Here is a 13,161-nt window from a genome sequence, read left to right as displayed (position 1 = left end):
CTTCTAAATAAAATGAGCTAAATATATATGAAAATTAATATGTATTCTACAAGGGACTTAAATTATCATTCGATTTCTTTTTGTCTTTTTATCAAAGACAAATACCAATAAAAGTGATTTTTTTTCCAAGTCATGTGTGTTATTGTCCTTTTGTAAAATGCCTTTTACTGAGATTAGTAGTAGGGAGAAGGATGGTTCTTTCTTAATTCAGTAACTATTTCAGCCTTATTTAATGCATATTTGGATGAAAAGTAGGTATTTTCACAGCCCAGAGTTGGATGTAGAAGTAGTGAAATAGCTTTACCATTAAAATTTTTATTCAATTTCTCCCTGGTATGCATAAACTGAAAACCACTTTCATTTTTATAGCTGGAAAAGAGGCAATTTACTGTTGTGAGGTTTTAGTATTCCAAAGCAGCGTAACTCTGGAGCTTCCTGCACTCCTCAGTAGGCAGAAAGAGACTGTGAATTCAAAACACTAGCGGTGTGTGTTATCCTCAAAACTTTGCTCAAGTTCAAACTATTATATGCATTCACACTGGTCTGCTGTTAAGATTACTTTTCTGAAAAAGAAAACATATTGAAATCTAACTAAATTACCAAATAAAAATAAAGTAATAAAGAAATAACAACAAAAACTCCAAACCATCCAAAACCAAAAACAACTGAACTTTAAAATGTTAACAAACTATATCACCGTGTACTTATTTGTTATTGGAACCCCAAGTAAGTTTTGAGAAACTACATTACAAGAATGCCTGGAATTGAGGTCCCAAATGTCAAATCCTAGAGCTACAGGAAAGGGCATTTCTCTGTTCTCTTGAAATGCAATGAAAATCTCTCTGAGATATGATAAATGAGTCCACTAGGGGAGAGGAGACAGTAGTCCAACATCTATACTGCAAATCAATTCCAAAATGGGCCACTGATAGCCATTTCATAAGAAAGGGCATGTATTATGTAAATCACCAAACTCTCGTTGCCTGATCGACTGGTAGACTTTTTGAAATGGAAAGTTCTGTCAAGTCCAGTTTTCTCATTTTAGACCACTAAGGAGGTAAAATGGCTTACCAAGGTTAGAAAGTAAGAGAGGGGGCCCTGGCTAGTGTGGTTCAGTGGACTGAGTGCCTGCCTGCAAACCAAAGGGTCACTGGTTCTATTCCCAGTCAGGGCACATGCCTGGGTTGTGGGCCAGGTCCCCAGTAGGGGGCATGCAAAAGGCAACCACACATTGATGTTTCTCTCCCTCTCTTGCTCCTTCCCTCCCCCTCTCTCTAAAAATAGATAAATAAAATCTTTAAAAAAAAAAGAAAGTAAGAGAGTAGCAGGACAGGGGTAAGAATCTGTACTACTGTTATTGTTTTTATTTTCTCATGTTCAAGAATGCCACACACTGAATGCAACTCTTTTTGTTTAGAAACAGATGTCATGGGTCTATGGGTAGCATTGTGTGTTTATGCAGATCAGACCTAGTCTAGAATAAATGGAACCAGGCCCTCTAGGACCCACATCCCAGTCTTCTGCAAGAATGTGAGTTCAAAGTACTCAAAGACAAGCAGACAAAAATTTCAGAATGGAAAGTTACTCATTTATTTTGAAGTGCATTTATTCTACACATATTTAAAGAGAGATAATAACTGCATTATGCAAACCTAGAAGTATATATGCCCTAAGAATGTAATGCACATTGCACATGTAATAATATGGAAAGAAAAACTACATCTGGAATGATAACTACACTGTAAAAAAATTTTAGGGCTTAGATGAAAATGTTTAATTATTTAAGAAAAAAAATTCAAAACAATCTTTATAGGGCTTTAACCTAAGTCCAAATTTTTCTATTTACTACTCAAATCTTTTTATGATAGTACACTTTAGCAGACAAATAAGAAAGGTGGAAGAAGTTACTTTCCCCCACTGAGATATGTAAGATGGTAGGGGGAGGAAGGGAATTCCTATAGGAAAATAAATCTGAAAAATATTATAGTTTGTTTTCAAGAAAGCTGCAGAAAATCTATGAAGATGCGATTTTGATAATAAATGTTTATCTTTTTCATTAATTAAAATTAGGCTATGACTTTAGATTTGTATATATTCTCATATGTAGATTCAGACTATGTCCAATGAACTGTAACAGTTCAATCTGTTCTTTTGGTTTCTATCTCTCATAAACAACGTAGGCAGCCAACTTAAATCTAGTTTAGAAGGCTTTCTGAGGCTAGCATTTACTTTGGAAATGTCTTACACAAACTTCAAGACAGAAAGCACTTTTGTTCTCTGCCTCTATCAACATTTACACATTAGATAAAATTTCTCCTTAGAGTGGTTATCAACATCTTACCATTTAAAAACACTTTCTAAAAACACTGGAAATCAGCTGTGGGTTGATGTTGAAGTTTCTAAGAGAGAACACTCACTCTCTGCATAGTATCAGTACAGTGTTGGCCTGGGAAATGCTGATATCATAAAACACAAAATACGGGATAGAAACTGCTTATACAAATCCATATAGTTTGGAATACAAGCAATTAGAAAAAGAAAAGAATTCATAAAGATTAGTAGTCCTTAGAAGAAGGAAATGCACACTCTCCTTTGGGAGAGTAAATGTTTTTGCTCCTAAAAGAAAACCAACACTAGGGTAGGTTTCATCCCCAAACCCAGAATAAACGCCATCAACAAAGAGTTTAAAGAATGACCACACGTCATCCATGAAATCAGGTAAACAATTCCCTCAACATAGCTGAGAATGCCAACACTACTCCATGTAACCATTAGTCTCAGAAAATAAAAACCAGTGCCTTACAACGGGAGGTCCCGTCCCATTCGCCGGGTACAATAACGCACACTAATAAACAGAGACACCCAACCAAATCCCTGGTGTCGTGAGGGCGCACGAGATAAAGTCAGTGTTAAATAGCAGTCACTGCTTCCAGAATTTAGAATTTTATCCTCTTTTAGAACTACAGATATTTCCATCGAAGGAGGCCACAAAAAGCATTCTGCAAACTTACTTAACATTACTTGTACAAATCCTGCTTTCTACCACCCCTCCCCACCATGGGTTACAGACAGAGGTTTCCGATAACCTACATCAGAGTGACATACTTACTCTAATTTGATGTTTGCTATTTGTAAATGCAATCTTATTTATGCCACACTTGGCAGCCCCCTCTGGAGGACTAGATTAGTTGTGGATGTAAAACATTTATAACATATTTGCATTTTTACACAAGTTTCCAAATTAAAGCAACCCGAATATCAAAGTATTACCACGTCAAACATCATCTGCGGCTGCGTTGAAACATTGCTCTGACACCTTCAGAGACAGTCACTTAGCTGTATGCAAACACACTCTCAAATGTGTTCGGAGCAGTAGGAAAATAAGAATCTATATTTACTCAGACTCTTAACAGAGACTTTAATTCAGGGAGAGGTATAGGCAAGTACACATCTTATTTTTTAAAGCAAAAGATGATTGTTAAGGACAGTAGGAGAATGAGCATCTGATAAACATAAAGAACAACATTGGAAAAACAGTTTGCTGTTGCGATTCCACGCTAAGGTCTGTCACATGAGTTGGGGACGCTGCCCCACAAACTCTCTGTTGGGATATAACATAAGTAATATTATAAATACGTCTCAAGACAACCTTATAAAAAGCTTGTCAGTCTTAGGCTCCAATCTTAAATCATAAGAAATTATAATAAATGTATATCCCTTTCCATTTGATGAATGCATTTGCATAGCAACAAACAGATGAACCTCACAACACATCCAAATAAAATTTGCTGATACAATAAAAGGGGATAGTAGATAAAATAACCTAAGATCCATAAGGACTAAATGTTCTCAATATAAACAGACATATCAATTATAAACCTTTCATTTCCTCAGTTTTGGTGCTAACATTTTGATTTAAAGTGTTGCTCATAGTTTTAATGTTCTATTGCTGTGAAACCATTATTGAAACTTACAGAAAGTTTATCTTATTAATCTTTTCTTCCTTGAAAATATCTGCGTCTCTTCACATCCACCCCACAGTTACATTTCTCTGATTTCCTTTCAGGTGCCTCTTCTAGTCCCGTAAGAAATTTTTATTGCAAAACAAAAATTTTAGAAGTCACTAAAAAGCACTCCCTTACCTTCTAAACCTGCTTCAATCAGCCCAAACTGTTCCAATAATTTAACAAAAAGCACAATGACGATCAGAACTGCTATCATTTCAAGCCCTTCCAAGTTCATGGTCAGCTAGGTCATGGTCCGATAACAGCCAGGGAGAAGTGCCTGTCTTCCTGGCTTTCTTTGTAAAGCCATTAAACTACATGAAGAAGGCTACTGCCAGAGGAGTAGGGGAGGAGGAGAGCCGCGGTGGGGGTGGGTAGGGAGAGAGAGAGAGAGAGACAGAGAGAGAGAGAGGAGGAGACGAGATGGAGAGGCTGCGAGAAAGGGCGTGAATGGGAGAAAATGCATTCATCCTGTCTACAGTAGCAGAGGCCAGAAGTGGCAGCTGAATAAAGTCAGCCTGTCGGAATTATGCGCTTCCTGGGGGTTATCACTCTTACACAGAGAGACAGCCACGCATGAAGTAACACGCAGATCACCCGAAGACCTGGGAGGTCACCAGAAGGTCTCCAGGAAACATGACGTGTGGCAGTGATGGCTAGGTGGCCGCTGGACCAGCCAGCCCGCGCCCGCTCTGCTGGTGGCTTTGTTGGGCTGGTCAGTTGCCTTGGAAACGGAAACTAACCCAGGCTGGACTCCTGCTGCAGACAGGGACCAGCGCACCACATCTTGAAATAAACCTGAAAATACCGAGGGGCGGAGTATCAGCTCAGATTCAGCTGCTTCGGAAACACACTGTTTACTAGTCAGGAAAAGCGAAGTGTGTATTTTGTCCCAGCTGGATGAGAATAGAGAGAAACGAGGCTTAAGGGAGTCGTGCAGAATTGACTTGCTTCTTTTCAATGAGTTGCTTTATCCCAGGGCACAGCCTGAGTCATTGTGAACTAGTATGGGGATTTGAATAGTGACTATCTTACAGTTTCAAACGAAAGGTCTAATAAACTAGTAAGTATTCTTAATAATTGTAAATTTTAGAGTTCAGCAGCTAGCTGAGGCATTAGCTCATTTCCATTGAATATACCGAAATATATACTTTTTTTTCCCAGTGTGTACCTCCTATGCTTTTTTGAAAAAATGATTTAAGTATATTTGGAGCCAAGGGCACTTTCTGAGGAAAAAGGATCAATCAGAAACAAAACTTTGCTTGGAGTTTCTGTCTGTTTCTTGCACGATCATTCATCCCTCCCCCCACCCCTTTGCTGCCCAAATAGATCAGACCCACATTAAAATACAGAATTACAACAAACAAACAAGTGTTAGAAGGCATCTCAGAAAGCCAATTTAAGATGAACACACTGAGGACCCAGAAAGCACAAGGAAGATCGGGCAAAGGCCCAGCTGGTTAGAATGCAGGCGTCCCTGATGTCTGGTTGGCTTTTGAGGCAGGGTAGTGCAATGGTTCCGAGCATGCACTCCAGAGCCCAGATGCCTGGATTCCAGTCTCAGACCTCTCACACAAGCGGGGTAGCCTCAGGTAAGTTACTTGACATCCCCATGCCTTCACATGCTTGTCTGCAAAAAGGGCATACTGCACTTAGCTCATTGGACTGTTGAGGTAATTGAGCAATACTTTCCGAACAGAGTGAGTGTTCCACCACTCGTAGCTCTTGTTTTTATTACAAGTCTCTTTGTCTGTGTTGATATCACACAGGGCTGCCAGAGTAATGGCTCTGAGACACAGCCCTCATATTATTATTCCCTTCACAGAAACTTTCCATGGCTCTCTATGCCCCTAATGAATAAAATCCAAGCCCCTTTTAATCACATCCTAGTCTCTTCTTCATCAGATGGCAGCTTGAGGGTGCACCTCGTTGGCCCTATTTCTGTCCATCACTCTACCTGACAGCTCAGCTTCCTCTCTGCAAACTCATTTTGAGTTCCTACATCCCCAGGCTTTGTTCAAAGACTGTATGTATTTGAAAAACTGTTTCTACACCCTATCTACCTCACAAGTTCCTAAAACATCTCCATGAAACTTCTCCAAGCAGAATTGGAGAGAAACTCTCCCCCTCCCTTTTATTACAGTACTTGTTCCTCTTATAATACATTGTAGCTACTTGGGTGTAATTAACCACACTTAAGGGTAACTTTGTCGAGGGCAGAAATCATGCCTTCCCTTCCCGTATGTTCCCCACATGCCTTGATGGACAGCACATCACACTTCTCAGGTCTACAGCACATATACTTCGTGAATAACAATAGTCAGCATTAATTAATTACCACATACCAGATGCTTTGCACACATTGCTTTCCCTTTCAGCCTCTCTGAAATGAGGTATAATTAGATGAGATTTACAGAGAAACACTAAGCTTCAGAGTTTAACTAGTAGCCTCAAGGTTCTGCTGCTGGTAAGGGATGGGATCAAAATTCAAACATTCATTCGTTCAACTCAAAGCTCATTCTTCCTCCCATTATTCCACACAGCTTTAATTGAATTAAATATCCAAACAACTTGCACAAATATTTATCATCCCAGGAATGAAGGTCAGAACCAAAATGATCCTCCCAAACAGTTTTGTGACATTCTAATTAATCCATTAACCCCTGTAATTTTGCAACATGAGAAGATTGCAATCTCATAGTTAATTGAATTCATGGATCTTCTTGCCTATTTATTCAAGAGATTATTATTGCTTAAATGCACTTCAACCTCTGGTCTCCAGAAGGGATTTTTCTGTTTTTCTACCCAAGGGAGCCCTTGAACTTGCCCCATAAATGAAAGTCAACAATCAGTTCCTTTGCATTTATATATAAAGCTGATTTCCTGGCAACAAAAGCAAAAATGAACATGTTGGACATCATCAAACTAAAAAGCTTCTGCATAGCAAAGGAAACCACCAACAAAATAGAAATGCAGCCTGTAGAATGGGAGAAAATATTTTCCAACCATATGCCTGAAAAGTGGCCAAATCCAAAATATATAAGTGTGTCATACAACTCAAAAGTAAAAAATTAAGTAACTTGATTTAAAAAATGGTCGAAGGTCATAAACAGACTTTTTCCAAGAAGACATACAAATGGCCAACAGGTACATGAAAAGGTGCTCAACATCATTAATTATCAGGGAAGTGCAAATCAAAGCAGGTGAAGCAATTAGTCAAAGAATGTATATGCACAGAAAAAACCCACCATGAGATATCATCTCACACCCACGAGAACGGCTGGGTGACAGGCATGATGTCACTCTGGGTGGTGGGCACACAGTGCAGTGTGAAGACCATGCACCATAGAAATGCACACTTGAAACCTGTATAAGTGTATTGACCGATGTCACCTCCAGAAGTTTCATACAAAGAAAAGAAGATAAAAGGTAAATGTTGGCGAGAATGTGGATGAAAAGGAACTTTTATGAATTTTCAGTGAGAATTTAAATTAGTACCACCACTGTGGAAAACAGTATGAAGTTTCCTCATAAAATTATAAATAGAATTACCACAGAATTCAGCAAACCCTCTTCTGGGTATATATCCAAAGGACATGAAGTCAGTACTTCGAAGAGACACCTGCACTTTCTTGTTTATTGTATCATTATTCATGGTGACAAAGATATAGAAACAATCTACTGATGGAGGAATGGATAAAGAAATTGTGATGCGCACACACACACAAACACTGAGATGTTATTCAGCCTTTAAGAAAGTAACCCTGTCACTTGTGACATTGTGGATGAATCTGGAGGGCACAATGCTGAGAGAAATGAACCACACATGGACAAAACCAAAAAGGGGTAGGACCAAGGTGGGGAGGTGGGGATGGTTAGGGTGGGGCGGAGTTGTGGGGGGAAAATGGAGACAACTGTACTTGAACAACAATAAAAAATGTGGAAAAAGAAACGAAATGAACCAGACAAAGAAGGAAATGATCTCACATATATGTCACATCTAAAATAGCTGAATTCATAGATGCAGAGGGTAGAATGGCAGTTACCAAGGGCAGGGGGTGGGACAAATGGGAAGATGGTGCTCCAAGTGTGCAAAGCAGTGGGTGTGTAGGATGAATCCATTCTAGGTATGTAACATACAGCATGCTGGCTGTAGTTAGTAATGTGGCAGTGTATTCCTGAAATGTGCTAAGATAGTGGATTTCTGGGCTCTCGTGACCGTGAAAAAGGAAACTATGCAAGAGATGATGACAGTAATTATTTCACTGTGTAAATGTACATCAAAATATCATATTGTACACCTTAAAATATATGCAACTTTTATTAAAACAAAGTAAAGTTGGTGTTGTTTGGCTGCGAACTGGGTGTAGGCACGTTGCCAGTGAAAAGCCCGGAGGGAGGTTCTTCCCACTTGGTCAGGGACAAATTAGTGGTTCCCTCGGATCTGAGTGGTTCCCCCCAGGACCTGTGGGAGTTCCTTTCAGATCGTTTCCCTCATAAGCTCAGGCCTTTGTCCCTGGCTCTTCCCTCTATTGGAATGCTGATTTCCAGGTCACTCCATGAATAAGTGACTTCCCATAGGTTTTGGCTCCAAACTGCCCATCATGGCACGGTCATTGCTAACTGCACAGTGTAGAACACCACAGCTTCACAGCCTTGGGATCACCGCCCTCTATTTTCCTCCAAAGCGCTGTCACCACCCAAGATGTATATTTGTTTACTCATTTATCTAATATTTTCTGTTAGAATATAACCTCCTCCTACGAAGGCAGAGATTTTTGTCCACGCTGTTCGCTGGGATAGCCTTGCGCTTAGAATAGTGCCTGGTACATAGAAGGCACTGACTAGCTGTTGCATGAACAACGGTATAGATACTGTCACTTAGCCTACAAAGCTACCTGCTCTCCCACTCATCCTCCAGGACCTTGCTCCCTGTTATCTCGAGTGCCCAGTGTGCCTGTGGACTCTGCTGAGGTTCCTGCCTGCCTCGTGAGGAAGCCCCGTGCTGAGGAGGCCAGCGTAGCAGCGCAGTGTGTTCCCGACACCTGGCTGTGAGGAGAGCCGTGAGCACAGCCCACTGGAGTGTATTTACCATGTTCTCTCAGAGTTTAATGTGAGTTTAACCTGCAGTGCCCAACAATGCGACCAAGGAAAGCGATACCAGGCAGCATCAGGGCAGGTCTCCCTGTCCAAGTTACCTAAACGCCACTGGCGAGGAGGATGGGAAGGACCTAGGAGAGCGCCCCCTCCCATCCTTTGATTTTCCTCAGAAAGACCATTGCCGTCTAAATAGGCAAAGTGCCTTTGTCAATAACTCAGCTTTCAGTCATAGCTTAGAATCAAGTTAAAGCATGAATCAGTATCTTTCCTTCCTACAAAGCACAGCATTCTATTTTAAAAGACAACTACTAGAGTGGCCAATAGAAAGAAGGGACCAGATCTTTGGCCTCATTCAGGTTACTTCAACTTTCTAAACCTCAGTTAGTTGGTCCTCCAAATGGGGCCAGTATACCACCCTGAGGGTGTCGTGAGGATGATGTGCTGTATAGCATGCATGTTTCAAGGAGTACATGCTTGGCCAAGCCCTGGGCTGAGCACACCAACTCTCCTATCCTCTCAGCCTCTCCAAAAAGAAGATAAAGGTTTTCATTCTCATCTTAGGGATGAAAAAACAGAGGCTTGAGAAGAGTTAGTAAATTGTCCCATGTTCCAAAGCATCAGAAGCCAGTCATCTGTACATGGGCTGCCAGGAGAATTCCCATGTGAAGGACTTAACACTGGGCAAATTCGCACTGAGTACGTAATAAATGCTTCCCTTCACTAACAGACAAATATCAGTGCGATAAGTAACCAGCACTATACCATGACTTGCCACAGAGTTTGCCCTTTCTGGATCGCCTGATTTCAGGCACAGGAAAATTCTGTGCCCCTGCACTGGGGAGGGGCTGGGGCTGGGGGAGGGGTGGGTATGAGGCTGTGGTGAGAGAAAGGGGATGCTGTAATGATATTTCCTCAAAAGTGCCTATGTGACCTACTCTTGAAAACTAACCAGGAGGGTGAGAGGCAGATGCAGGTCTTACTGTTTAAAAGAAGGTTCCACAAAGCAACTGTGGGGAGGAACTCAGGCTCTGCAGCCACATGAAACCCTTCTTGGCCCGTGCTCAGATGAATGAACACATCTAGTTACAGACATTCTTACTATGGCGCTTCAAAGCTTATCCTTCAGGTGAAGTTTATTCAAAACACCAGTTACTGGAAGCAGCAAACCCACTTCTGCTTTGTTTTCAGCAACATGGCTTTTGGAAGGAAAACAATGTTTTCTTCCAAAATGAGGGGTGAGGCTGCCCTTTGAGGAACCAAGACAGGGTGCAAAGAGGGTCTGGTTATGCCTATTTTTTTCATTCCAGGTTGGCGGTGGTATTAAACGAGGGGGCGGGGAGGAGAGGGAGGCAGGGTGGACAGCTTTCTCTTACCCAAGTCTCAGAGCCTCAGTTTGTTTGTCTGGTCAAAAACTAAACTTTATTTCATTTATTTTTTGATTATTCATCATGTACTCATTTGCTAGATTTATGGTCAAGGAATATAAGATGGTATAGGCAATAAAAATCCTATCTCCAGTTTTTATAACACTTAAAATCTGTTAAAACAAAATTTAGATGGTAATAGCTAGTACTCGTAGGCTAATTACTGGTTGATAGATTAGTGAACTAAGCACTTTACTTGTATTCTTTTACTGCATCCCGTGCCATATCCTATGAAGTAGGTACCACCATTATCTCCGTTGTACAAAGGGAAATTGAAGAACAGAGAGTTAGTAGACTGTAACAGAAAATATCCAACCCAGGATTGAAATTCAGATCTGACTCCACAGATCTTGACCAGACAGTTTTTTAGAACTAATTACAAACAACTATCATCTATAGCAGGATCGAGCAAAAAAGTCCTTGAGGAAGTATGGAAAGTACCATGAGAGTGGGAGACCCTACTCAGGCCCAGTGGCAGTGGGAGGTAGGAGAATGGAACCATACAGATATCGGTGGCAATTTTTTTTTTTTCATAGCAAGAGCAGTCTTCATTATGTGCCCAGTGGAAAATAAGACTAGACTCGCCAGAGAATTCACCCAGGGCCTGGAAAACACTCAGCACCAGTCCGATCACTCACCCTGATGCCCACGTGAAGTTTCTCCCCTCCATCTCCCATTCTGACACAAAATGAGGACCAGTTGCCTGCCTCTAATTTATTCCCCTCCTTTGGCAGTTACTCGATCCAAGAGAAGCCTGGCTAAATCCTCTGACTGAGTGAATTGGGAGGATATTTGGCCCTTCTACATGAACTTCAAAATAAAACCAAGCAGTAAGTCATCAAGTGAGAAGTGTATTTCAATAATAATGTGAAGAAATAATGAGCCGCATTTATGACAGTGGCAGGCAATGCAGACAGAGGTTTAGGAGCACGCTTGGGTTCAAATCTTTAGCCCACTTCTTTGGAGCTTCTTGGCTTTGAGTAAATTGCTGAGATGATTCATGCAAAGCTCTTCGAACAGAGGCTGTCACATTGTAAATGCTCAATAAATGGTACTTATTACTGTTATTACTTATGGAGCCCTTGCTGCACATCACACACTGTTCTAATTGCTTTATATGAATTATATCAATAAATCCACAGAACAACTCCATTAGCTAAACACCATTATTATTCCCAGCCACCTCGTGGATCTGAAGAAATAGGATACCTTCAATTAAGTTGGGATTCTAAAGAAAACACACTGCTCACATCCACCTGTCAAGTTTACCACCATCTTCACCAAAGTGATGTAGGAACATTTATTTCCTTTAATGACATAGCTTTTAAATTGCTTTTCTTTTGAAAAATGTAAATCCAGGCATTCTTATTGCACAGAAAAAAAATTGTAAATATCTTTGCAATACCTTTCCTGGGAACTGGTTTTTGAGAAATCTTAGTCACCTCCCATTCCGGAACACTTCGCAGGGTAAACAGATACAGTGAGATTTCAGTGGAGCACCAGACTCTGTTCAGGTTTACCTGGCTTTTCAGAGCCGTGTCATCTGCTGAGGAAATTCAATTCAAGGATGTATTCCGTTGCTCCATCAGTCCCATCAGTTGTCTATACGTCACACTCAGCATCCCTTGTCTAGACAATATCCTCAGTGGTGAGAAAGCACCAGGCTTCACCAGGTGACTTTGTCCTCAGGATGAATAGCAAAGGCAGCCTGCTCAGTGGGTGAATGTGAATGGAGTTAAGTGGAGAAATAATAGGCAGTGACTCAGAAAACACTCTGAAGCCACTATAGTGCATCCTTATGGGATTAATGATAAATGAGGAGGGTGGATTACAAATAGGAGCAATATTGCTTAACACTGGCAAGAGAGAAAAGATCATTCTCTTGAGTCTTTTTACATAAATACATATGTAAAATAAATACATATATATTTACTGGTGGTGCTCAAAATTTAGTGTGCATTACAGTTACCTAGAGACCTTCTTCAAAACGAATCTTCAGATCCTCCCCAAAGATTGTTACTCAGTAGATCTTGAGTGGAGCCCATGAGTCTCCCTTTTTATCAACTCTCCCAATGCAGGACTTCTCAGACCACGGACCACACCGTGAGAAACACTACCTTCATCTGCTCACACACTCTCACCCCGCAGGTAACACAGCCTCCAGGGAGGCATTTCTTCAGCTTACTAAAAACTCCCCAAGAGTCACACATTTTCTGAACTTGACATCGTTAAGAATAGACAGGGGCTCCATCTGTTTCTCTAGAAAGTTTTTTCTTCTACTAAAAGTAAGATATTTTAAAATTGTTGGTGGATAGATGCAAGGTTCCATTCTATGTTGTCAAAGTATTTTTTGATGATTCACTCCCTGCATCCACTATAACTTTCTTTCACCAGGGAGCTTCAGATGCAAACTTAGATGGAGACAGGACTGTGAACCTTTCCGTTCTTCTCAGCACTGCTCCACAGCCTAACTCTCATCTTGGATTTATCCCTGGAGCATCCTCTTTTGGGCCGCAAATGTAATCACTTAAGTGAGGGACAACACTGAAATGCAGCCATCTTAATAGCCAAGCAAAGTGAAAGGAAGAGCAAGTGATGGATGCAAGTGTTCGGATGTGTGAAGCTGATTTAGA

The 13,161-nt window shown here is 40.8% G+C and overlaps 1 protein-coding gene across 2 annotated transcripts in view; it reads right to left on the bottom strand.

The window, feature by feature from the left end:
• The window catches only part of KCNIP4 (potassium voltage-gated channel interacting protein 4), a 413,387-nt gene extending 401,373 nt beyond the window's left edge, over positions 1-12,014 (bottom strand). The window contains exon 1 of one of the 2 annotated variants that reach the window (XM_053923250.2): positions 11,934-12,014. Coding sequence is in view for 1 of the 2 variants with exons in the window: in XM_024573680.4 (XP_024429448.1) it covers positions 4,143-4,242 (100 nt within the window). In the remaining variant the exon portion in view is untranslated. Of the gene's footprint in view, positions 1-4,142; positions 4,286-11,933 lie in introns of those variants that run through there. The other variant, XM_024573680.4, reaches the window with a different exon arrangement.
• Between the last annotated feature and the right edge of the window lie 1,147 nt (positions 12,015-13,161).

Source organism: Desmodus rotundus, chromosome 4, assembly GCF_022682495.2.
Source record: "Desmodus rotundus isolate HL8 chromosome 4, HLdesRot8A.1, whole genome shotgun sequence".
In the NCBI taxonomy this organism is placed as follows: domain Eukaryota; kingdom Metazoa; phylum Chordata; class Mammalia; order Chiroptera; family Phyllostomidae; genus Desmodus; species Desmodus rotundus.
Note: the sequence above shows the minus strand (reverse complement) of the source record. Positions and strands in the feature narration are given on the sequence as shown.